This window comes from Mercenaria mercenaria, chromosome 4 (genome assembly GCF_021730395.1).
Source record: "Mercenaria mercenaria strain notata chromosome 4, MADL_Memer_1, whole genome shotgun sequence".
Lineage (NCBI taxonomy): Eukaryota > Metazoa > Mollusca > Bivalvia > Venerida > Veneridae > Mercenaria > Mercenaria mercenaria.
In genome coordinates, this window is record NC_069364.1 from 626279 (window position 1) to 653401 (window position 27123).

The 27123-nt window shown below is 35.8% G+C and overlaps 2 protein-coding genes across 8 annotated transcripts in view; one reads left to right on the plus strand and one right to left on the minus strand.

Annotated features, from left to right (window-relative positions):
* The window catches only part of LOC123552574 (intermembrane lipid transfer protein VPS13A-like), a 169673-nt gene extending 156825 nt beyond the window's left edge, over nucleotides 1-12848 (minus strand). For 3 of the 6 annotated variants that reach the window (XM_053540069.1, XM_053540068.1, XM_053540067.1), the window contains exons 1-2: nucleotides 12706-12848; nucleotides 7015-7198 (exon numbers count right to left, since the gene is read on the minus strand). In XM_053540069.1, the coding sequence (XP_053396044.1) occupies nucleotides 7015-7111 (97 nt within the window). In that variant the 5' untranslated portion in view covers nucleotides 7112-7198; nucleotides 12706-12848. The remainder of the gene's footprint in view (nucleotides 1-7014; nucleotides 7199-12705) is intronic. The other 3 variants (XM_053540072.1, XM_053540071.1, XM_053540070.1) reach the window with 1 other exon arrangement.
* Nucleotides 12849-12946: 98 nt separating this feature from the next.
* On the plus strand, nucleotides 12947-26748 carry LOC123550786 (citramalyl-CoA lyase, mitochondrial-like). Of its 2 annotated transcripts, none has more exons than XM_045339171.2 (8): nucleotides 12947-13131; nucleotides 14877-15036; nucleotides 16437-16563; nucleotides 17074-17262; nucleotides 18234-18432; nucleotides 23058-23171; nucleotides 24482-24660; nucleotides 26201-26748. In XM_045339171.2, exons 2-8 carry the CDS (start codon nucleotides 14891-14893, stop codon nucleotides 26297-26299), a joined length of 1053 nt encoding a protein of 350 aa, XP_045195106.2. In that variant the 5' UTR covers nucleotides 12947-13131; nucleotides 14877-14890; the 3' UTR covers nucleotides 26300-26748. The 2 variants fall into 2 exon arrangements, with proteins under 2 accessions (XP_045195106.2, XP_045195105.2); XM_045339170.2 differs by lacking the exon at nucleotides 12947-13131 and adding an exon at nucleotides 14157-14187.
* The last annotated feature ends 375 nt before the right edge of the window (nucleotides 26749-27123 follow it).

Sequence of the window (27123 nt, forward strand, 5' to 3'; positions counted from 1 at the left end):
TTATGCAACAATGTTAAGTACTGACAGCAATGACTCAATGACTTTGCTAATGGATGGCAAAAACTTTTGCAACAATGTTAAGTACTGATAACAATGACTTTGCTAATGGATTGCAAAATCTTATTCAACAATGTTAAGTACTGACAGCAATGACCCAATGGCTTTGCTGATGGATGGCAAAAACTTATGCAACAATGTAAAGTACTGGTAGCAGAGACAAAGACTTATGCAACAATGTTAAATATTTGTAACAGTGACTTTGCTAGCAGATGACGATGACTTATGCAACAAAGTTAAGCACTGGTAGCAGTGACATTGCTAGTGGATGGCAAAGACTTATGCAACAATGTTAAGTACTGGTAGCAGTGACTTTGCTAGTGGATGACAAAGACTTATGCAACAATGTTAAGTACTGGTAGCAGTATTTTGCGAATGGATGACAAAGACTTATGCAACAATGTTAAGCAATGTTAACAGTGATTTTGCTGAAAGATGGCAAGGTTTTATGCAACCATGTTTTGCAAAGTTAATAGTGATTTTGCTAATGGATGACAATGATATGTTCAAGCACTAAGGGAAGATTAAGACTTATGCAACAATTGTAATCACTGGAAGTTGTGATTTTGTTAATGGTTGGCAAAGACTTAGACAACAGTAAATAGTTAGTAATGATTTAACTAATTGATGGTAAAGATATTTGCAACAACGTTAAGCAATGACAACACTATGCTCATGAATGACAATGAAACAATATTAAAAAGTGTTAACAGTAATTCTGCTTAAAGGGTGGCAACAGTGTTAAGTGTAAACAATAGACCTACAACAGACGTTACTACTGATTTTTTGTATGTATCAGACTTCAATAAAATAAAGAAATTTATTATTTAATCATAAAATCATTAAACTATCATTATCTAATCAGTCTTTTTATTTTGTTAGCATGAATTTTCATGGTTTCAGTCAAACTGACATGAACTGGTGGCTTTCATACAGTCAAAATGTTTGTTTGTACGTTTATCAACAATTACCACCAGTCACTCATATGTTTGTTTTGTTGGGTTTTTTTTTTTTTTTTTTTTTTTTTTTTGGTTGGGTTTAACGTCGCACCGACACATGATAGGTCATATGGCGACTTTCCAGCTTTTAATGGTGGAGGAAGACCCCAGGTGCCCCTCCGTGCATTATTTCATCACGAGCGGGCACCTGGGTAGAACCACCGACCTTCCGTAAGCCAGCTGGATGGCTTCCTCACATGAAGAATTCAACGCCCCGAGTGAGGCTCGAACCCACATCGATGAGGGGCAAGTGATTTGAAGTCAGCGACCTTAACCACTCGGCCACGGAGGCCCCTTTGTTGGGTTTAAAATTGCACTGACACCATTATGGGCAATACGGCAACTTTCTAGCTTTGATGGTGGAGGAAGACCCCAGGTGCCCCTTTGCGCAATACCAGGGTATTTCATCACCAGCTTGCACCTAGGTAGAACCAACAACCTTCGGTAAGCCGAGTAACCCATATGGGTGACTCCTCCAGAAGACAACTAGTAATACAAGTTGGAGGATAGAACAAGATAAGAACAGATGTTCCAATTCAAGAAGTTTTTCTGGTTCTTTAGCATGCCAGATGTAAAGCAGACATACACAGGACTCCTATCCCAGTGGTAGTTGTTTTTAGTTGGAGGAGCCTGACCTTGAACTTAAAACCCCTGGTAAAGTTACCACTAACATTAATGGGAATGTTACTTGTTTGCTGGAATTCATGGAAAAATTCAAAAATCAGTCTGAAACAAACAATACTGAGTTCATTGTATGTCTTAGTAAAACATAAGAATGTTTGAAATGAGCAATAATATAATAGACATTCTAGGTATTTGCATAATTCAACAGCAGTGACTGTGGACTAGAATTGCTAAGCAGTATCAGCAATTACTTTTGTTTCTATTGGAGTAATTTATGTGGCATGTGTGACTTTAACGAACAGTTCCAGACGTTTTTGGTCTCGGAGGACAGGACGGGGAAGATAGATACAAGAAAACTGTAATATTGACATTGATGTACTGCCGCTTACAAAACACTAATCACAAGTTGAACTTGACGTCTGCTAGTAAAAGGATATCCTCTGAGGGCGTTAAGCTGTAATGTAAGCTAGAAAACTAGCTTCTATATAGCTGTCTCAGACATTTCCGTGTCTTATTCATTGATATAATTAAATATTCATGGTAGCTGATTTCAAATATGTTCACACTTTTGAAAACATTCATCTTACCAGTAATCTTATTGCCAAACTTTGTTGTCTGAATTGAAACATTTTGAAGATATTCCAAGTTTTCCATATTACCATGTAGTGAAAACTAGCCTTGCTCCCTTTGGGCCATTTTTCAATGGAACAGAATAATTTGAAGGAATTTGGTAGAAAGTCACTTTCGGAACATTGCTGTGAAATTATTTTGAAATTGCTCAAGTGGTTTCAGAGAAAAATATTTTTTTCAAAGTTTCCCACATAACCATCTAGGGAAAACTAGCCCTGCCTCTGTGTGGATGCATTTGCTGAGAGGGCTAAGACGCTTTCCTACGGAGGTGAAGGCCCCGGGTTTGATTCCTGGCTACACCCACTGCGGTGTGTCCTTAGGCAAGGCACTTTATCACAATTGCTTCAGCTGAACCAGCTGTAAATGGGTACCAGCAAATTGCTGGAGGTAAGGTATGATTGCTTTTAAGTGTTCATAAAATAGGGTCACTCAAAAGTTCTACAGAGCTTATATTCATTGTTTCACAAAGCGACAGTAAATAAAAATTTACCTATGCCTCCAGGTTGCAATGTGTTTTAACAAAAGAGAATGACTTGGAGGAAATTGTTAGATGGTCACCCAAGGAACATTTTTGGCCAGCACTTTCTGGGGAGAAGATTTTTAAAGTTTAGTATTTCCTTTTGGTTGCAATGGCAACCAAAATTCTGCATGGATGGTGTAGTGTTTTATGAATCTAAATTAGTGGGACCACCCAAGGAACATTCCTGTGAAGTTTTAATGAAATTTGGCTTGGTAGTTTAGAAGATGTTCTTTAAACAAGAGGGCCATCAAGGCCCTGTATCGCTCACCTGACCTACTGATGTAAAGATCATCAAGATTAACATTCTGACCAGGTTTCATTAAGATATGGTCATAAATGTGGTCTCTAAAGTGTTAACTAACTTTTCCTTTGATTTGACCCGGTGACCTAGTTTTTGACCCCACATGACCCAGATTCAAACTTGACCTAAGATCATCAAGATTAACATTCTGACTAAGTTTCATGAAGATACAGTCATAAATGTGGCCCCTACAGTGTTAACAAGCTTTTCATTTGATTTGACCTAGTGACCTAGTTTTTGACCCCACCTGACCCAGATCTGAACTTGACCTATAGATCATCAAGATCAACATTCTGACCAAGTTTCATTAAGATATGGTCAAAAATGTGGTATCTACAGTGTTAACTAGCTTTTCCTTTGATTTGACCTGGTGACCTAGTTTTTGAGCCTACATGACCCAGATTCAAACTAGACCTTGAGGCCATCAAGGTTAACATTCTGACCAAGATTCATGAAGATACAATCATAAATGTGGCCTCTATGGTGTTAACAAGCTTTTCCTTTGATTTGACCTGGTGACCTAGTTTTTGACCCAAGATGACCCAATATCAAACTCTGCCAAGATTTTATTAAGGGTAACACTCTGGCCAAGTTTCATTAAGATTTGGCCATAACTGTGACCACTAGAGTGTTTACAAGCTTTTCCTTTGATTTGACCTGGTGACCTAGTTTTTGAACCCAGATGAACCAATATCAAACTCCAAGCTTTTATTAAGAGTAACATTCTGACCAAGTTTTATTAAGATTGGGTAAAAATTGTGACCTCTAGAGTGTTAACAACCTTTTCCTTTGATTTGACCTGTTGACCTAGTTTTTGACCCAAGATGACCCAATATTGAACTTGTCCAAGATTTCATTGAGAGTAACATTCTGACCAAGTGTCTTTAAGATTGGCCAAAATTGTGACCTCTAGCGTGTTAACAAGCTTTTCCTTTCATTTGACCTGGTGACCTAGTTTTTGACCCAAGATGACCCAATATTGCACTCGTCCAAGATTTTATTGAGAGTAACATTCTGACCAAGTGTCTTTCAGATTGGCCAAAATTGTGACCTAAGAGTGTTAACAAGCTTTTCCTTTGATTTGACCTGGTGACCTAGTTTTTGACCCAAGATGACCCAATATTGAACTCGTCCAAGATTTTATTGAGAGTAACATTCTGACCAAGTGTCTTTAAGATTGGCCAAAATTGTGACCTCTAGAGTGTTAACAAGCTTTTCCTTTGATTTGACCTGGTGACCTAGTTTTTGACCCCAGATGACCCAATATCAAACTCGTCCAAGATTTTATTCAGGGTAACATTCTGACCAAGTTTCTTTAAGATTGGGTCAAAATTGTGACCTCTAGAGTATTAACAGTCAAATTGTTGACGACGGACGACGGATAACGACAGACGACGGACACAGGGCGATCACAAAAGCTCTCCTTTGAGCACTTCGTGCTCAGGTGAGCTAAAAATGGATGAAGGATATGCAACTCTCCTTAAGGTTCACTGTGAGCGCTTTTTCTGAGGACGGTAATTTAAGGCAATTTTGAGTTTTTAAGCCAACAGTCACTGTGACCTTGACCTCCATGAGCAATGTCCATATTAAGTTAGCATTCTTAAGCCATTGGGCAGAAACAGAATAGCTAACAGACAGGCAGACAGCTGGAAGACCAGCCCCATCATATGAAAATGAGAAAAAGGGAGATAACTCTGAAATAATAATTCAATATAGAGTTAAGGTTCTTAAGCATTTCACTTTCTACTAAAACTTTTTTGTCATTTTCTGGATACTGTAAAACTGCAGGCTCTAGCAGCGACCTCTTCTTTCAATTGAAAATGAACTACGTATCTATCATATTAAATAATATTCTCCATTTATTACATCTTTGGAAAGTACCGTATAGCGGGTTATTTCTGCGGGGGCAATATTTCTGCATTTCTGCGGTCTCTCGGTAGAATCGCAAAAATATATCCAGCAGAATATTCATCCAGCAAAAATTAAAAACGCAAAAAATCTGCATTTTTTTTTAAATTTCACCAACGTTGTTTCACGCTATGTTATCCGAGGTAATCCGAAGTTCACAATTGCCTGGGCTAATTATTGAAAATTACCGTCGCCATCTAACAATTACCGATAGTGGTATAATCATGATAATTAGGTGTGATGGTCAGTCAAAGTCCTAACTGTTAATCCTTCAGAAAACGTTTTTCTTTTGTGAATGAAATAAACTGAGTGAATTCCACTTGTGTTGTTCTTATTAATCCCTTGTGGCGATCATCTAAACAACTGATACTTTAGTAACCTTTATATAGATGTAACCGTTATATATATATACCATATTTTGTAGTTGCTGTTTGTGCAATGATTTATTGTTGTTGGACTTATATTTTTTCATTTCACAAATTATTATATCCTACAATGTATTCATTAAATACAAAGATACTTTACTGCAGTTAACAGTAAGTTAGCTTATTGTTTTCATACGCTATCATTCTCACAACGTCCGATCATGCGAGGAATTGCCTCCTCCTTGGCATCGAAAACGCAGAAATTTCTCTTCCATTTTAAGTGAAAACGCAGAAATAAAACACGCAGAAATTTGTTTCACATTTTTTGGGCCAAAACGCAGAATATTTTGACCGCAGAAATAACCCGCTATACGGTACATCATTGAAAATTAGATTAGTTGGAAGGATTGCCCTATATATAATTGTTCTGATATAACAACTTTCAACCAATACATCATTTAGCCTTTGAGAAAAAACACAATCTAACAGCTGCTTTGTAAGCAGAAAATGTCAGCAAATATTAAACTCATAACTCTGTCTCTCAGTACATTGATGAAATAAACAAGACTCAATATTATGTTAATTGTTGCTCTGTTATCTACATTCTGTAATAATAAGAATTCTCCCCAAGGAGATAAAACCCCACAAAATCTCCGACATTCAGTACGCCAGTCCATTTTCACAGCATTATAAATCTGAGGGTGTTTTTATCGGTCTGACTGTGGTTGTCTACAGATCCAATTTTAGCACATTGTCCGTAACACAAAATTGATTTGTTCAATATAACAGACGTAATACTGGAGTCACTTCTAGTACTGAATGTTTTTCATCATTAGTGAAGTGCTCATCAGTGCTGACGAATCATAAATAAATGATCAATGATGTTATTGTCAACAAAAGTTTTCATCACTGACAAATTATGTGCATGTAAAATGATTTATAATTAGACAGAACTGTGACAATTATTGACATTTCCTTTACATTATGTTCAAAACTACTAAAACAACTGGAATTATGATATTGCTCTAAATGGAAAAGTTCTGCTTTTTCATCATACTTGCCAGAATTCAGACATCTCATTTTCATCATGATTAATCAATGACCAGGTATTTTTATTCTGATTATTCAAGGCGAAAATTCTAATTGATTCCAAAAACTATCATCTATACAGATGCAACGCTAAAAGGCATCTTTAGAATTACTGAGCCAATGTCAATGAGATTCTATTAATTTCTACCTGACCTAAAAAGCTTCAGGGAACTATTACATGTACTTGAGTTAGCCTGTACCGGAAGTAAACAATTCAAGCCCTGGATAAATGATCTAAAACACGATGGCCTTGATAACAAATGTTTTGAATTGAATCATAACAACTTAGAATTAATTAAAAGCAAGCATATACGCTTCCAGATAATATACATTTGAAAACTGGTTCTTACCAGCTCTCCAGGTCCTGTTTATGAATTTTGCAATGTCAGACAGACAGTTGTGGTGTACTGAACTAGTCTGCATGAATGTGCTTACCCAGAATAGCAAGTTTGCATTTCAATTACCCTACCAGGTTTCCATGCACCAAGTCTGAATGTGCTCCCTATAAAATGAACAACTTACCTTTGAATATACTGACATTAAGATTGGAAGAGTCAAGATTCTGGATGTATTTTCCAAGAAATCTGTTGAGGACGTATGACACAGCACTCTCAAACATTGTCGTCTACTTCTCACCTTACACCTCTATACCATACAACAAGTATTGCAGAACATTCCAAATTCCATTGCTTGGTTCTACCTGAAACTAGAAAATAAAAACACATGAAACAGGGGCTTTGAGCTCCCTTATGCAAATATGCAGTTGACTAGCCTTAGTCCTCAAAAACTGCAATCTGTAAAAGTCTAAAAACACAGTATGAAGAAAGGTGTGTGTGTGTGTTGGGGGGGGGGGGGGTGCATTCATCTTCTTTGTCTTAATATTGACAATATTAACTGATTTGGACTTGAAGATTAATCTTTCTTTAAAAGTTTCTATAGAAGTCAATTTCAAGTATAGCTGAAGGTTAGTCATACGGTCTGTAAATCACATTCACAGAGTGTGTTGTTCAGTTTTGTTGATGTCTATATATCACAGGGACTTGTTTAATCATTCTAATCATTCATTTTCCATTTTCCCTCTAAAACAATAATTACTTTGCCATTTTTCCTCTAAGACAATAATTACTATGCCATTTTCCTTTTAAAACAATAATTACTTTGCCATTTTTCCTCTAAGACAATAATTACTGTGCCATTTTCCCTCTAAAACAATAATTACTTTGCCATTTTCCCTCTAAGACAATAATTACTGTGGCATTTTCCCTCTAAAACAATAATTACTTTGCCATTTTCCTCTAAAACAATATTTTTTCAGTTTTCCTCAGTAAGCCAATTTATTTAATGTTCTTCATCTAATACAATCATTAATTTGCCAGATTTCCTCCAAGACAATCATGAATTTGCTGGAATAGGTTCGTTTCTTTGTTACTAGATACAAGTTGCTTTATTTTTTTTTAACAAAACAACACTACTGGTCCAGTGCCTAAATCCGGACAGTGCTTAATTATTCGGACACCATTAAAAACGGTTTACGATCATGGTTTTTTACTGGAATGAACATGATCGACGCAGAAGAACGCTTTGATGACCAACTGTCAACAACAGTGTGTGAATGTAAGTGCTTCCCGAGAAAATTACCTTCAAATATCCTCACCCCTAAAAGGAAACATTGTGTGTTGCGGGGGATGACGTCATACAGCGCACGCCAGTTATTTGTGGCGCGAGGAGGTACTAATTTAATGAGAAAACAATTATGCCTGTTGCAGATGACTCTTTTTCTTAGTTGATCAAAACTGATGTAAAAACATGTTTTACATTTCTGTACTACAGTACCCTCAGTATGTATGCCATATATAAGAATTTTAACCGATTTCTGTTATATGATAATTAATTCAATAGAGAAGAAAATGCCAGCATTTTGCAGACAAGGAAAGCAATTCAATAAGATAAAAAAGATAATCAATATAGTGCATAGTTGCGTCAAAAAGTATGACGACATCAACAGAATCTGCATGTTGTAAACATTAATTTTCACTAAGACAGATTTTATTGCGTATTATATTATTGTTATATTTGGCAGTTATACATTAAATTAGAAACTAGTCCACTTGATCACGTGATTAACAGGTAATAAAATTCAAATCAACATTTACAGGACTGAATCTGACTGCTTTGTTTCAAACAAAGTCGTGTTGATTTTTATTTTTTGGAGCACTGATTCGTTGCATTTCATACCGAAATAGTGTCCGAATATATAAGCACTCTGAAGGACAATTTTGACAGCTTTTACTGGCCCACTTCGGGTGACTTTTTTATGATGAAATCAGCAATATACGATTTTGTTGTTTTGAGATTTATAAAGAACCTAAAATTATGCATTTGAAATGTGATGCACCTGCGATTTCGGAATGCAAAGTTATGGTCATAAAACCACAAGAAGTGTCCGGATTTAGGCACTGGACCAGTAGCTATAAAGACATTTTGCTATCAGGAGCAAGTTTTGTAACAAAACAAACAAACATCTGCGAAAATAATGACCACTTGTATCTGTTTTTTTTTTCAAATTCATTTCTCATAGGTGAGGGCACATTTTGAGCACAAATGACAAGACAATTTTTTTAAGTACCTGTGCGTGTGTGTTGCTGATCAATTACTGAATAGCCAGTGATAATAATTCAGTTTAATGTCCCTTGGTTTGTAAATCCCCATTTGTAACAAATGGCAGCAAGTGTATCATAAACATCTTTAACTTTTATTGTCTGTCATGATCATTTCTTCTTATTAAAACTATAATTATTGCATTAAACTAAACTTTTCAGTCAGGTAATGTGCAAATACTTACAAATGGAATCTCCACAGAAAACCCAGTTGATAATATTTAGAGCTCCGGTTGTACTTGTAGCTAACATCAGCTTAAAACTAGATATTGGCAAGCTTGTGGGCTTTAAAAGTAACAGAGTTGAAAAATTAGTGACAGCCAAGATAAAAATAACAAAAAATTCAAACAAAAATGGACCTATCATAAAATAAATGCAGCCATTGCAAATGAAAGCCTTTTCCTGAGAAAATCAACAGAACTGAATAAATATCAAGAACCCAATGCTTTTACTGATAGGGATAAAAAAAATCCGACATGGCTTACAATGCCTCCATAATCAATAACTTATCTCCAGTTATTGGAATAAAATCAGAGAAAAACCAGACAGTATTTACTTTTCAATCTCATTAGTTTTCACATTGTGTGTGAAATATCATAATCAGATATCTTATCAGATATCAATCATGTAACAACAATTGTTAAATTTTCATTATTTTCTATTATTTCAAATATCGTTTCCCATTTCAGTTTTTCTGTCTGTTTTGTAACATGGTATAGTAAGAAGAAGACATACTTTCAAAGAGATGGCATTGGATAGTTTGGTTTTATTTCTGTTCCATCATACATTCTGTTAAATGTAGAATTTCAACCCCAAAGCAGAAATCGTGCTTATTGTTGTTGTACTGTGGAACAAAGAAGAAATTCAAATCCATGCCATAATGTTGGGCAACGGATTGCTTGGAAACTGAAATTCTTCTCGCATGTAAGTTGTCCGTTACTTATCGCACCTCCCAAATTTATTCATGAACTGTGTTCACCTATACATTGGGATGACTGAATGTAGGAGATATTATAAACTTATTAACACAGTAAGTCTGGAAAACCTTACACTAAAATATAACTTGTAGCCTCAGCTTCCTCATCCTTTCTCAAAAAAATGTTTAAAGTACTGAACTCATAAAATAATGTTTTTCTGTATTTCGGCTGTGTTTCTGGATTCAGTACCAGTAAACCTGTTCTCCATAAGTATCTGCCAACTTCATCACATGAATCAGAGGTGGAGCTAAGCAGGCAGGCATATTCCATCAATGGAACAGAAAAAAGAGTGTAACAGGATTTCAGGATTTTTGATTCACGATATGGTTACGTCAAGTCATATTCCCTCTAATATGGTCACAGTGTACTTGTTTTTTCTCATTTTTGGAGGTTTTAAGTGTGACTCTATATTACAGCACTTGTTCTAAGTGTCCATATTTTGAGTTCGAAGCTGGAGGATAATAGTAATGTTCAGCATCTTATGTTGATGCTTTTTTTTAAAGCCTTCTCTAATATGGTGGTTTACCTTAGAATTAATGTTAGCAACAAAGTCAATATACTAGTTACAATATAACACACTGTTTCTTAATTAGTGTACAACAGTGTCTGTGAAAATATAGATTTCTGTTTCAAAAAAGAACAACTGAGAGTATTACTAACTAGTATGTCTGCATGACTCACTGGAATAGCAAATGACTGTTACCAAATATATTCAAATAATTGCACCATTTCCATAACCAATTTTTAAAAATAACACATACTACAAATGCTTGTTTTATCGATTGTATGTAATGTAATTACATGACTTGGACTCCTAAGGAGATAAGTACTGTTTAAACCAAAGTAGAAAACGAAAAAAAAAACACCAGAAAAAAAAAAAGAAAAACTAAACTTCTTGGAAATATGTTTGTATTTCCTTGTATTATTTTTTTATTTTGCTAAGATTTCTAGATGTTCTTGTGACATTATTTTTATGCTAGACCACATAAATTATGACACAGAGAAAAGACCATTTACTTCAGACTTGAATGACCAACTGACATTAAATTTTAAGAAGATGTCACTTAAGTGTTATAAAACATATTCGTGAAATGAATTGGTATTATACTGCAGAAAATGTAATTTTCTTTGCAGTTGTTGATGACTATACATTTAATACTTCAAAACATTAACTGGGCCACTAGCCCGTTACTATGGTTATCAAATAACCTCTAATTCATTTTGTACTGTGTTACATCATACTATTAACACTATCAAGTACAGTTGCTAGCATGCATGTTACAGGTTATAACTGTATCAGTTATACTATAATACACAAAACTGGAACAAAGCTGAACAGCCTGTTTATGTATTTACTGAACACCACTCATAGACCTGCATTACGGAGGTGAAGACATCTATATAATGTCACCTGTATCAGAGCTCTCACATTCTCCCTATCAAGTGGAATTCAAATATTTATGTACATTGAGCGGACTCTGTAATCCAGAAGTTCCAGAGCAAAGAACAACTCTATGTTTAATTTAACTATACTTAGGGAGACTTTTCATGGCTGCCACAAACTTAAGACTGCTTTTGTGGTAGTTTATAAAATCTGTAAAAAGATCCAAGTTATAATTTAGAAGCAGGGAACACAAACAAGCAAAATAGCAGCCTCAATTAGACTGAGTCTCTTCATGAAAGATTATTTCAACCATTTCCTTATTACAACAACTCATCCATTCTCACTTTCTCACTTTGACATCTCACTGTCAAACTGTAACTTTGGTAAAATATCTTTTTCTTGCACTGACTGCATTTCTGTTAATAATAACCAAAAGAGGAGCTAAACAGTAACCCAGGTTGTCTACCACATTTACGTGGAACTAAACTCAGACTTTAATGAAAGACAGTGACATATCTGGAAAAATTAATTACCTTAAAGTGACAAATTAATAATGTTTCTGTCTTGACATTCAAGCCAATTGATTTATTGTAAAGTTGTCGGCAGAGTCTCTGTCATACCTGCTGAGATGACCTTAGACCATTTACTTAGTCTTATCACAGAAACATCAAGTAGATCTATATTTTTGACTGATGAGTCTTACTTCCAATTTTTTTGTATCGAAATTAAAATTAATGAATATATATATATATATGTCTCTATAATATACAAAATTAAATATAGTGTGTCCAAAAGAAGCCGCTAATTAAATCACATTGACATAATCCATGTTTGTTCATCATTCTGTAGAAAAAAAAGACCTACATGTATATACTACAACCTGAAACAAATGGTCAGCTGATCTGATTGTGTTATATAGGAAGTGAGGTCAGCAAACAAATTACATAATTTATTTCATTATCTTACAAATAATCCATCTGCTCAACTCACATATATGTGTAATTCCGAATTTTTAAGCATGTAAAAGTTAGTTCAAATTGTCAACTGTCACCATCTTCAACTTGTCAACCTAGTGCTCAACCAACATTCAACACTGTCCAATTAGAGTCTATTTACTTTCATTTTAAACTAATTAATTGCAAATTGCCGAGGTTGTCATCATATGTTAACTTATTGCATGATATACATATCTTACCATGTAAGCTTATATTTCTAAATCCTCAGACATCTGTTGCATTTATCCCTGACATTGGTTGCATCCAGCTTCCAAGAAAATTATCATAGAATCTGTCAATATAAGAGTCACGTGATCAAACAAGGAAGTGGATATATGGGGGTCATATCAAGGTTATTTAAAAACGAAACTAGGAGTTTCTTGTATCATCTACTAATCTCTGTGGTTAATCTGAAATAAGCGATTATTTGATATAAAAGAGTGTTTCAATTTATGTCATTGCATCAGAATTTTGGCACTAGAGTAAATGCCAAGAAAACCTAGCCTAAACTCAAATGAGAAAGTCCCCACTCAATTCAAGGGAGGTTAATCTAAAGGTCACTGCACTGTCAATGATTGAAATTGACCAAATTTCACCTTTAAAAGCCTTTTAAACATTGTTATTGGGTATATTTTCATTTATAATATATTCTATGTGATTGAACTCTTGCTATTTTATCACTGACACTTGCTGTCATGCAACGTTAGTCTTGAGAGGTTGCACAGTGCTCATTTCCTGCTCTCTTTTTTTTTCTCTGTGCAGATCCAGATGACTGTGCAATTTTGAGGATTAAACAATTGGCTTTTAACCGAAACATTTAAGTACTATTAATTAGCAAAGAATTAAAGATCAGTTTATGCAAAAATGGAATGAACAGTTACACTCATCTAGCAAGTGTATTAACAGTTTATAACTCCGACTTCTGAGTATTGAAAAGTATATTTTACTTTACTTCCAAAAGACTCGGCATTATCACTTTGTCATTTTAGATGCCGTAACAATAAATTACCAGTAGATTAGGGCATAAGATATAACAATGATATTGGTCAGTTTATTATTGACAGATGTGCAATAATATTTCTCTGAAGGGTATGAGTTTCATTATACTTTTGATTGTTAAAGTAAACCCAGTAACCCCCACCCATGAGTCCGTCAAACACTTCTGACACCATTAAAGTAAACCCTGGGTGAGAAAATACCATGGTCCCTACTGGGGCTCGAACCCCGGACCTCGTGATCCGTGGGCAGACACTCTAACCACATCGCTAAAGAGTAAACCCAACAGCAAGGCTGTTGGAAGTGGCCTATAAATCTACTATCACTACACTGTGTACACTTTATTCTAGAAAATTTATTTTGGAAGCATGGAGGTGACCACCAATCGAGCTATATACTAGACCTGATCTGTTGAAGAAACTAACACTGACAGAATTAATGCTAAACTCTGCATCGTAAAATACAGTTGTTAGTATTAGGTATGGAGGGGTATAGCCTTACTCATAATGGCTTAACTGGATGACTTGTTTCATCATCTGATAAATATTTTATAGTATGTTGCCATACCTATTCGGTGTGGAGGACAGTGGCTATTCAAATATTGTAACACTCTCCTAAACATCGTATTTGTTGGAGTAGGAGAAATTGTAACTAGCAGATACATCATATAATGAAAAAAGCTGTCGGTAAGTGAGTAAGGTTTAACGCTGGGGCTAGACTGAATATATGTTGGAAGACCATTCCAAGATGTGCATGATTAGAGTGTGAGAAAATTCAGGTTCCTTGTCGGTATTGGTTGATTGTGGTCTGTAAAAATGCTACAAAGGTAAAAGTGAGCTCTATTCAAAGTCGCATATTATCTGTGTGCAACACAATTTAAACTACAAAGCTCATGTGTGACAAACTAAGGTAACACATACTTACAAGAGCTTATTTAACCACCTGGTGCAACCCTTTAATTATATTAAATACTGAGTGCCAAGCAAGGGAGCTACCAGTACCATTTTATAAAAGTTGCAATATATCCTCAAAAGCACGTAAAGATTAAAACGAAGTATCATATTATTTCTAGCTTATACCCGCTTAGCTGATATAGATAGAACAGGTCTATGGATTGTGATGTGATCATAGGATTGATCTCAATGCATGATAAAAAACACATCGTCTCTGAAATCATTCGTACTTCACCTCTGATTTATTTAGAGATGTTGGCTGTTACTTGCAGAGAATTAGTTAGTACTGCTGCAAAAGCCAGGAACAGGGTTAATAGGTTTATTGCCAATCATTACATACTGTTGAAAATTGCGAAGAAAAAAATGAGATTTTGAAAAATTCACATAATGTTATATGTTGAAAGCTTGTTTTGATATTGCAGATGTGTGCATAAGCATGAACTTAGCGAGGAATTTGTCGACCTTTTCGGCTCGTAGAGTGTTACAGTCAAAATGTGCAGCATGTTTAACACTGCAGAAGTTTCAAGTGTCAACAGGATCAGGGTGCAGTCAAACTGGAGCGTCTAAACTCAAAGTCAAACGGTAAATTAAACTTAAAATTGTACAGTTCGTCAGTTATCTGCATTTGGTTAAAGTTTTCATTTAGAACATTCGCCCAGCAATGTAGGAATTGTACTCACAACTCTGGATCGGTTGTCTAAAACACTGACAAAACAATGTCTAAAACACAACTTGATGACTGTTCATGCGATTACAGGGATAATAAGCTAGTTGTGGTAGGTGACTGCAGCAGGAATATAACATGCTCATCATAAAGTTCATAATAATTATGTATCCCTTCCTTTCTAATGACATTTGCACATGTACACGACACTATACCAATTATACGTGTTGGGAAGTTGTATGTTAATTGAAGGGAACAAGTTGGTTTGTTACATTTTGTACTAAAAATTATGCAGAGGGTAAACCAGACAAAACCTCTCCTGTTCAAGACGGTTAGACCAGTGATGTTTTTTTTGTTTTTTTCTTCAAAACAACCTGTAGCTTTCTGAAGGGGAAAATATAGCACGATAAATCTCAAAAAGGGGAAATTAGAAATCATTTGGTTTTCATGATAGCTGGCAAAGAACATATTTGCAAGAATTGATGCCAATGTCTGATGAATTTGGCAACTGAAGGACAGTAAACACAGTTAGTGTGACATAATTTTCAGTCTAGAACAGCTAGGCAACTTGTAAATTTGAAGCAACATGGGGGTAGTTGGGGTTGAAAAATATGTAAAATGCCAACTTTTCGTCATATTATTCAGTATGCATATTGGGGAACATTTTCTTTAAATTCCAAGGGGAAAATATGACCTTCATTAAGGGAAAATATATAACATTTTTTGGGGAAAATAAACATATCTTGGCTAGGGGAAACAGCCTGTATTCGGCTATAAAAAATAGCAGAAAAAAATCACTGAAGAAATTCAAAATGGTCAAAACACCTGTGAATTTAACAGGTAAAACAAAATCCTTCCATAAAATAAATGAGGCATTTGTTCTTCTTGACAATTTGATATAAGAAATTGTGTCTGAAATCATTCATCCTCCACCTCTGATTGATGTGGAGAAGTTGGCAGTTATTTGAGGAGAACAGGTTAGTACTGGTATAGTATCCAGAACACAGGTTATGTTAACTGCCAGTCATTACAAAACTGAAATACTGTTGAAAAATTGCGCTAAACCCAAAACAAACACACACACACAAAAACCCTATAGCTCTGTAGGAGGAGTTTTGTACTGTCTGTGCAAAATCATCATAGGGGTCTCATACACCTTGATATTTTAACAGGCAGAGTTTTGTTTTACCCTCATGAACAGCTGTAGGGGTTTTGTTCAATACCTCAAAATGCCCTACAGTCATCCAATTAACTGTATGCTATTTAGAGAAGCTGAGTTATATCCAGGAAAATAAGTAAACTGAGATTTTGCTTTTAGTTTTACGCCACGAAGAGCAGTGTTATATATTCCTGGAAGTGATGAGAGAAAGTTAAAGAAAATACAGATACTAGAAGTAGACTGTGCTGTCATGGACTGTGAGGATGGGGTCGCTGCAAACAGAAAGGTATCTTGTAATAAAATCTCTAACCCTTACCCTGCTAAATTTCTAAAATGGACTGGTCCATCATTCAATTTGGGCAATACCATTTATTATTCAAAGGGGTGTTCACTGAAAATTTACTGACAGAATAGCGAACAGTGAAGACCATGATCAGCCTGCATGGATGTGCAGGCCAGCCTGCATGGATGTGCAGGCTGATCTTGGTCTGCACTGCTCGTAAAGGCAGAATCACTTGCTGCCAGCAGGCTTAAGGTTAAAAGCTGGTTATGTGATTTTGGTCATAAAATTGAATTGTTCATTAATTTTACTCTTATTATGTCTTCCAGTTTCTTAACAACATACTGTCTTTGCTATCTTTATCTGTCTATCTGCAGTTAGCTTGTCTTAATTTCCAAAAACCATTTATAGAGGGTTGAATATTTCCCATTGACAGTTTGCTATTATTGTCCTTGTGAAAATTTCTGATTTTAAAGTACAGAGTTACAGTGACATAACTTGTTTTATATTTTATAGGTCGAAGCAAGAGAAACAATCAGGCGTATGTTGGATACACTTGACTTTGGACATACTGAATGTGTGGTTCGGGTAAATGCCGTGAGCAGTGGACTAATGGAGGAAGACTTGCATGTCATTTTGCAGGCAGATAATCTTCCTCAGACAATAATGATTCCAAAAGTAAACAACGTGTCCGAAATAGCTTCTGTACGTATCATAGAAATGTTGCTAATTAATAAGTTTTTTTATCTTCTGTAGGAACTATTTGTAAATTATTTTAATCAGATGAATTACTGTCATCTGCTTCTTTTAAAACATAAAATTTTTGTTGTAATGCAATTATCATACTCTACTTTTGTATAACGTTTAGTGCTGAGGAGACCTACGTGAGTGGTTAAGGTTGCAGACTTCGAATTGCCCCACACTGATATAGGTTCAAACTCGCTCGGAGTGTAGAATTCTTTCATGTGAGTAAGCCATTCAGTTGGTTTACGGAAGGTCAGTGGTTCTTCCTGGATGCCTGCCCATGCATGAAATAATGCTCGAAGGGTCACCTGGATGAAAAGCTGAAAAGTCACTATATAACCTATAATTATGTCAGTGTGACTGTTTTTAAGCATGTTTACCCAGATGAAGCAATAAGGTGATTAATGAACATAATGAAGTAGTATATTTTCAAATTTTAATGTGTTTACCAGTATCTCCAACAGGTAACACATATTGACAAAATTACAACTTTTATGACAAACTCATTGTGTTTCTATTTCTATTAATTTAAAAAAACAAAGAAGACGTCTTGTCATTTTCATGCTGAATTGGTTACCGAAGTAACTGATAAATGGTCACTGGAACACTTAATACAAGAAAAAGTTCTAAGAAAAATGCAGTTGGAACTCGGTATCTCGATTGAGCAGTTTTACTTTGAGATAACTGAAATTCGACTTAAAATTATATTTTGTACATATGTTTTTGTCAAGGGACTGGAAAATGTCTTCAAGGTGGCCGAAATTTTGAGATAAATGAGTTTGAGATATTGAGTTTCAGCTGTATTTTAAAAACAGGTAGGTATTAGGAGATAATTAGATAAATGGTAATATGTTGAAAATTTCACGCTTATATTTTGAAACAAAGTGCAGATCATTTTAAATCTTGTAAATCACATTGTGTGTATATTTCAGATAACACAGTACATTCAGGCAGCTCTAAAGGACCGAACTCTTCCACATAAGATCTCATTAGTGTTGTTTGTTGAGAGTGCGTTAGGACTGATCAATCTTCGAGAAATTTGTGAAAGGGGCACAGAACTCTCGCTACGATCTAACATCTATAATGTTGATGGACTGGTCTTTGGGTCAGATGATTTTTGTGCAGATATTGGTAAATTAGTCAATTATTTTACTTTTCTTGCTAAGTTTGTTTCCCTATTAACCAATTCACCATATTATATTTAAAAGACAAATTATGAGCTCAAAAAAAAAAGCTATGACTTTGACCGCATCTTCATCACCATTCAGAAACTTAAGATTTAAGAAGGCCAAATATTAAAGTTGCTATAACCTTATCAGTATAGAATATACTGATGAAATTTTTGCAAAGCTGCCTATACTTCCAGAATACACATTTGTCCAAAGTTTCATTACTATTTGTACTAATTTAGCAATAATAGAGCAAAATCATTGAAAGTCTTAAGTTTCAGACTTTAGGTAGTCGACTCATAGTGTGGATAGTATTTGTTTGTTTATTAGTCCCCTACTGGTTGAAAACCAGTTTCAGGGACTATAGGAATGCGCTTTTCCGTCATCCTGTCATTTCATCATTCTGTCATTCCGTCCGTCCGCAATTTCGTCCGGTCCTTAACTCTTTTATCCATGAAGGGATTTTATTATTACTTGGCACAAGTGTTCCCCATGATGAGACGACGTGTCATGTGCAAAACCCGGACCCCTAGCTTAAAGGTCAAGGTCACAATTGGAGGTCAAAGGTCAACAGGGCTTTTTTCCTGTCCGGTCCATAACTCTCCCATCCATGAAGGGATTTTAATATCACTTGGCACAATTGTACCTCATAATAAGACGATGTGTCATGCACAACTTTCAGACCCCTAGCTCAAAGGTCAAGGTCACACTTAGTAGTCAAATGTTAACATGGTATGAACAGGGTCTGTTTCGTGTCTGGTCCATAACTCTTTCATCCATGAAGAGATTTTAATATTACTTGACACAAATGTTCCCCATGATGTGACGACATGTCATGCGCAAAACTCGCACCCCCAACTCAAAGGTCAAGGTCACAATTGGAGGTCAAAGGTCAACAGGGCTTTTTTCCTGTCCGGTCCATAACTCTCTTATCCATGAAGGGATTTTAATATCAGTTGGCAAAATTGTACGTCATAATAAGACGATGTGTCATGCACAACTTTCAGACCCCTAGCTCAAAGGTCAAGGTCACACTTAGAAGTCAAAATTTAATGTTAACATGGCATGAACAGGGTCTGTTTCGTGTCCGGTCCATAACTCTGTCATTCATTAAGGGATTTCAATATTACTTGCCACAGATGTTCTCCATGATGAGACAATGTGTCATGCGCAAATCCCGGAGCCCTTGCTCAAAGGTCAAGGTCATACTTAGAGGTCAAAGGTATAATTCAAGAATGACTTTGTCTGGAGCATTTCTTCTTTATGCATGGAGGAATTTTAATGTAACTTGGCACAAATGTTCACCACCATGAGACAAATTGTCTTGCGCCAGGTCACTAGGTCTAAGGTCAAGGTCATACTTAGAGGTCAAAGGTCAAATTCAAGAATGACTTTGTCCGGAGCATTTCTTCTTCATGCATGGAGAGATTTTGATGTAACTTGGCACAAATGTTCACCACCATGAGGCACACTTTTTTAGAATTACGTCCCTTTGTTGTTACTATAAATAGATTACATTGTAACTTTTTTATTACTGGCCGTAGGGAAAAATCGAGACCACTTTTCTGTGGTACAACATGCATGTTACATCCAATATTTAGGTGTATTTTGACCTATCTCTAATTGTAAAGATTTTCTTGTGGACTTACATTTTATAGATTTTTCTTTTTTTTTTTTTAGGATTAATTTCACTTTGTTGTTACTATAAATAACTTTTATGATAACTTTTTGTAGGATCGGCCCAAAAAATTCCAAATAAAAACAACTGTACGTTTTTATATATGCAAATTTTAATCCAAGTGCTTTGTTATATTATATTGTATATATATAGTACAATATTGTTTATACATCATTGACAGATATCAGTTTATTATGTTATACTGCAGTAGAGAAAATTAGGTGCCTTCCAGTAGGGGACTTTGTATTGCATGGCAATACTTCATTCACTTGTTTTTTCTCCTGATGTGATTTTGGCATTTTACAGTTGCTATGGAAACTAATGCTTGGATGAGCTAAAATTATGGTGTCAAAGAATGCTGTATATTATAAATAACTGGTGAGAATAAGAAATTGCATGAAAATTTCTGGTTAACATTGCGGGTACACTACTATAAAACATTAATATATACATGCCCAGGACTTAAAAATAACTAGCACCCTCTATACTGGTAAGGTAAATGTAACAATGTAAACATGCACTTAATAATTTTTCATACAGATAGTTAGAAAAATGAGCACAGTCATAATATCATTTTCAAATACCCATTTGCAGAATAATTTCATGTATATTTTCAAGGAATGACCCTCAAACAAAATCATTCACTCAGGTGAGCATTCTAGTACTGTGGTGGCCATCTTGTCTGGCTTTCTTCTATGAGAAATCCTAACTTTTCCATTCTTTTTTTTTAACTAAGTTTTCATTCTTGCTTCCTTGACTTTCAACTTTCTTCTCTGATAGATTGTCTAATTCTAGCAAATCATTTTTAGCTCGACTATTCAAAGAATAGTCTAGCTATTCTACTCACCCTGGCGTCGGTGTCGGCGTCGGCGTCACACCTTGGTTAAGTTTTTGCATGCAAGTACATACAGCCATCAATTAAAGGCATATAGCTTTGAAACTTATTTTTTCTCTTTCTAGGTCAATTACCAACCTCTCTGGGTCAAGTCCCATAACTCTGACATGTACTTTGAGCAAATTATGCCCCCTTTTGGACTTAAAAAATTTTGGTTAAAGTTTTACATGCAAGTTACTATCTCCAAAACTAATGCAGATATTGATTTGAAACTTCACATGTGTCTTCGGGGTTATAAAACTAGTTGATAGCAGCAAGTCCCATAACTCTGACTTTCATTTTGGCCAAATTATGCCCCCTTTTGGACTTAGAAAATTCTGGTTAAAGTTTTGCGTGCAAGTACATACAGCTATTTCTAAAAGGCATATAGATTTGAAACTTATTTTTAGCTCACCTGAGCAATGCTCAGGTGAGTTTTTCTGATCGCTCAATGTCCGTCGTCCGTCGTCTGTCTGTCAACATTTAGCTTGTGTATGCGATAGAGGCTGTATTTTTCAACTGATCTTCTTGAAATTTGGTCAGAATGATTACCTTGATGAAATCTAGGCCGAGTTCGAAAATGGGTCATCTGGGGTCAAAAACTAGGTCACTAGGTCAAATCAAAGAAAACCCTTCTGTATGCGATAGAGGCTGTATTTTTCAATTAATCTTCATGAAATTTGGTCGGAATGATTGCCTTGATGTAATCTAGGTCAAGTTCAATTATGGATCATCTGGGTCAAAAAGTAGGTCACAAGGTTAAATCAAAGAAAAATCTTGTGTATGCAATAGAGGCTGTATTTTTCAACTGATCTTCATGAAATTTTGTCAGAATGATAGCCTTGATGAAATCTAGGTCAGGTTCGAATATGGGTCATCTGGGTTTACAAGCTAGGTCACTAAGTCAAATCAAGGAAAAACTGTGTGTATGCAGTAGGGACTGGATTTCATAAAATTTGGTCAGAATGGTTGGCTTGATGAAATCTAGTTTCTTTTTCTAGATCAATTACCAACCTCACTGGGTCAAGACCCATAACTCTGACATGTATTTTGAGCAAATTATGCCCCCTTTTAGACTTAGAAAATTTTGGTTAAAGTTTTACATGCAAGTTACTATCTCCAAAACTAATGCAGATATTGATTTGAAACTTCACATGTGTCTTTGGGGTTATAAATCTAGTTGATAGCAGCAAGTCTCATAACTCTGACCTTCATTTTGGCCAAATTATACCCCCTTTTGGACTTAGAAAATTCTGGTTAGTTTTGGGTGCAAGTACATACAGCTATTTCTAAAAGGCTTATAGATTTGAAACTTATTTTTTCTTTTTCTAGATCAATTACCAACCTCACTGGGTCAAGTCCCATAACTCTGACATGTTTTTTTGAGCAAATTATGCCTCCTTTTAGACTTAGAAAATTTTGGTTAATGTTTTACATGCAAGTTATTATCTCCAAAACTAATGCAGATATTGATTTGAAACTTCACATGTGTCTTCGGGGTTATAAAACTAGTTGATAGCAGCAAGTCCCATAACTCTGACCTTCATTTTGGCCAAATTATGTCCTCTTTTGGACTTAGCAAATTTCTTGTTAAAGTTTTGCGTGCAAGTACATACAGCTATTACTAAAAGGCATATAGATTTGAAACTTATTTTTTCTTTTTCTAGATCAATTACCAACCTCACTGGATCAAGTCCCATAACTCTGGCATGTATTTTGGGCAAATTATGCCCCCTTTTGGACTTTGAAAATTCTGGTTAAGTTTAACATGCAAGTTTCTATCTCCAAAACTAATGCAGATATTGAATTGAAACTTCACATGTGCCTTCAGGGTTATAAAACTAGTTGATAGCAGCAAGTCCCATAACTGATATGCATTTTGGTCAAATTATTCCCCCTTCTGAACTTAAAACTCTTTTGATATTTAACCTTTTTGGGTAATATTTTCCTGCTTCTGGGACAATATTTCGAATAGTCGAGCTTGGCTGTCTTACGGACAGCTCTTGTTATTCCAGCAAATGATATATTTTTTCAGGTGCAAAAAGATCCACTGAAGGATCAGAAGTTCTGTATGCCCGTCAGAAATTTGTTACTATAGCCAAAGCCTTCAGACTTCAGGCTATAGATATGGTGCACATAGATTATAAAGGTAATATTGTTTTCATCTTTTAACCACTTCACTAGTAGCAATAAGAACTTTTTTCATCTGTTTTAATAAAGCACCGGTGTTGTCAAAATTCAGAACATTGCAATTTTAACTGAAATTAGGCCTACATGTTCTGACCCTAATTTTAAAGTTTAAAACCTTGTAGATTTACATAGTTTACATGTAGTAACACCACTTCATTGATTTATTGGACAATTTTTAGAAGGCTTACTATGAAATTATCAGTATCCACGGGAACCTATTTGTCAAGGATTTCATGGTTGCGTCAATCTACAAAATTTAATCCAAACACACCTATAAAATTCTCAATCATTTTATTCTAAAAAGTTGAAATCCACAAATTTATATCCATCTCCATGAAATAGCCATTTTGGCCAAAACCGTGAAATGTTATGCCCTCTGAATTAAATTATTTCACAGTATTATAATTATTACATTATTTACTACATGTAAACTTACATATATCTGTATTGAAATCTGAACCTCTCTATCTTAAGTTAGCCCACAAACTTAGCTCAATAGGGATAGTGCAGATTTACAGATATCAGGGTTTTGGGTTCAATCCCAGGGTGAGGCGTATGTTCTGTGTGACAATTTGATAAAAGACATAGTGCCTGAGATCATTCATCCTCCACCGCTGATTCATGTGGTGAAGTTGGCAACTACTTGCGGAGAACAGGTGTGTACTAGTATAGAATCCACTGGTTTGGTTAACTGCCTGCCATTACATAACTGAAGTACTGTTGAAATATTGCTGAAAAATGGCACTAAACCCAAAAACTACCTTCATTTAAGCAACTGATAACAACATTAAAAGGATAAAATCAGACACCTGTCAGTTCTTAGCATTGTTCTCTTGCTGCTCAGCTAACTTTGAAGACCAAAGTGATAAGAAACAAGCCAGATAATTCTGTGTAGTTGTGGCATTCATAAAAACCAAAGTATACAGTTTGAGATAATAGTTTTTCAAGTGAAATATTATTTACCTTTACCCTGCTAAATTTCTAACCCTAACCCTAACCTAGTGGTCTATCATTCAGTTCAGGCAGTACCATTTGTTAAGCGAAGGGGTGTTCACAGATAATTTATTGACTGAATAGTCATTAGTGCAGACTGTATGGATGTGCAGGCTGATCTTGGTCTGCACATGTCACAAAGGCAGAATCATTTGCCGCCAGCAGGCTAAAGGTTAAAGGAAAGGTATTTGATTGGACAAGTAAAGAAAGTTTGATATTTACTGAACTGTAGTAACTTTGTTTGATCCTGTAACCATGTTCTGTATGTGTGTACAGATCAAGAGTCTCTAAGGGAGCAGTCAGTCAGTGGGGCCAACATGGGTTTCACAGGTAAACAGGTGATCCACCCCTCCCAAATACCTATTGTACAGGAAGCTTTCAGTCCCAGTGAGGAACATATAGACTGGGCTAAAGGTCTTATCAAAGCATTCGAGGATCATCAGTTGTCAGGAACTGTAAGTTTATTTATAGCTATGTTTTGATTAACACTATTATTTCATTCACTTTATGGCAAAAGGCAAAAGGTAAATTTTTCTTGATTAACATGTGTAATTGGTTCAAGTCCACGCTTGGAAGTAACAGAACAACTTACATCCAGGAGAGGTTGCCACAGGTGTCATTTTTACCTGCTCAGCATTTAGTTTAGGTGGATACCAATACCGCATGAAACAGCACCGTTGTAAATGCTTTACCACTGTACTGTTTTAAGTCAGGTCCAACCAGGTAACGAGTGTGCTACTGGCTCCCTATAATAGATAAACCAGTTGATGACTTAGTGTACTTTTTATGCCCCCAAAGGGAGGCATATAGTTTTTGAACCGTCTGTCGGTCTGTCAGTCTGTCAGTCTGTCCGCAATTTTCGTGTCCCGTCCATATCTTTGTCATCAATGGATGGATTTTCAAATAACTTGGCATGAATGTGTACCACAGTAAGACGACGTGTCGCGTGCAAGACCCAGGTCCGTAGCTCAAAGGTCAAGGTCACACTTAGACATTAAAGGATAGTGCATTGATGGGCGTGTCCGGTCCATATCTTTGTCATCGATGGATGGATTTTCAAATAACTTGGTGTGAATGTGTACCACAATAAGACGACGTGTCGCCCGCAAGACCCAGGTCCGTAGCTCAAAGGTCAAGGTCACACTTAGACATTAAAGGATAGTGCATTGATGGGCGTGTCCGGTCCATATCTTTGTCATCGATGAATGGATTTTCAAATAACTTGGCATGAATGTGTACCACAGTAAGACGACATGTCGCACGCAAGACCCAGGTCTGTAGCTCAAAGGTCAAGGTCACACTTAGACATTAAAGGATAGTGCATTGATGGGCGTGTCCGGTCCATATCTTTGTCAACCATGGATGGATTTTCAAATAACTTGGCATGAATGTGTGGCACAGTAAGACGACATGTCGCGCGCAAGACCCAGGTCTGTAGCTCAAAGGTCAAGGTCACACTTAGACGTTAAAGGTCATTTTTCATGATAGTGCATTGATGGGCGTGTCCGGTCCATATCTTTGTCATTCATGCATGGATTTTAAAATAACTACGCATGAATGTGTGGCACAGTAAGACGACTTGTCGCGCGCAAGACCCAGCTTCGTAGGTCAAAGGTCCTAAACTCTAACATCGGCCATAACTACTCATTCAAAGTGCCATCGGGGGCATATGTCATCCTATGGAGACAGCTCTTGTTTATGTCTGAATTTTTTTAACCAACCAGTGATGTTTAAATATTCATACAAAAAAGAACTTTTCATGGGATATGAATCTTAGTTAATTTTTTTCTTTCAGTCAGTAGCATTTTGTAATATTTTCTAAGATTTCACGGTTCTTCTTGGGAAGATTGTTACAGTAACTAAAAGTTATTGTCAGTTTAATATGAACAATATATATAATAGATGGCTTATAAAGGGGCATATTAATGTAACTTCACTTCTATATTTTTTATGATACCAAAAGATATATATATTCCATTAAACTTTAACTTTCAGGGAGCGTTTACATATAGAGGTCACATGATTGATATGCCGCTACTGCTACAAGCCAAAAATGTCATCCAGCTAGCCGAGGCGATACACGCTGTGAGGTAGTTGAGAGAAAAATGCTGCAGATTTCACAGTACTAGGATAGGAAGCTTATCTTCATTGCTGTGTCAAACCGACTGTTCCGTGTGATTGCCGTGTCACATCAAATATTCCATGTATGTTGATTATGTAATATCATCATGTTTGTGGAGTTTATTGTCCACATTGGGCAAGACTGCATGTTTGGATGGGACATTTCAGCACCACTTGAGAGATAGAGGCTTTAGATGAATGTTGAGTTACCAAAATGTGTAATTACCATGCGTTACAACTGAAGCATTATTTGAAAACTAATATCTATATTTCTGAACTATGTATGAAGTCTGCATAGAATGTTCTATATGAATATGACTGATGATAGTGAATAATTCTGCAGAGTATGCACTAAATGAATGTAACTGGTGAAGAAGTCTTCAGAGAATGTTATATATGAATATAACCACCAAATAAGTACAGTCGAGTCCACTTAATACGAACTCGCTTGATACGAATTTTCGGATAAAGCGAACAAAGTCCGGATTCCCCGGCCGAGTCCTTCTGTTTCCTTTGTAAAATTATTTCCGTAATAGCGAACTCTCTTCATACGAGTAATCGGTAGATACGAACACATTTGGAAGTCCTAATTAGCTTAAATGTTATAACTTTCCATCTTTTAATACGAATTAATTTTAGAAGTCGGCAGCCATTTCGCCTTTGTTACACTGTACAGTGCTAATATTTAAACTAAGTAAAAAGAATAGTATTGTCAACATTGTGCCGCGTGGTAATTAGACAATTGAGTAGTTCACACTTATTCAAAAACAAATACTCGGTCCTTTGTGTATCATGTC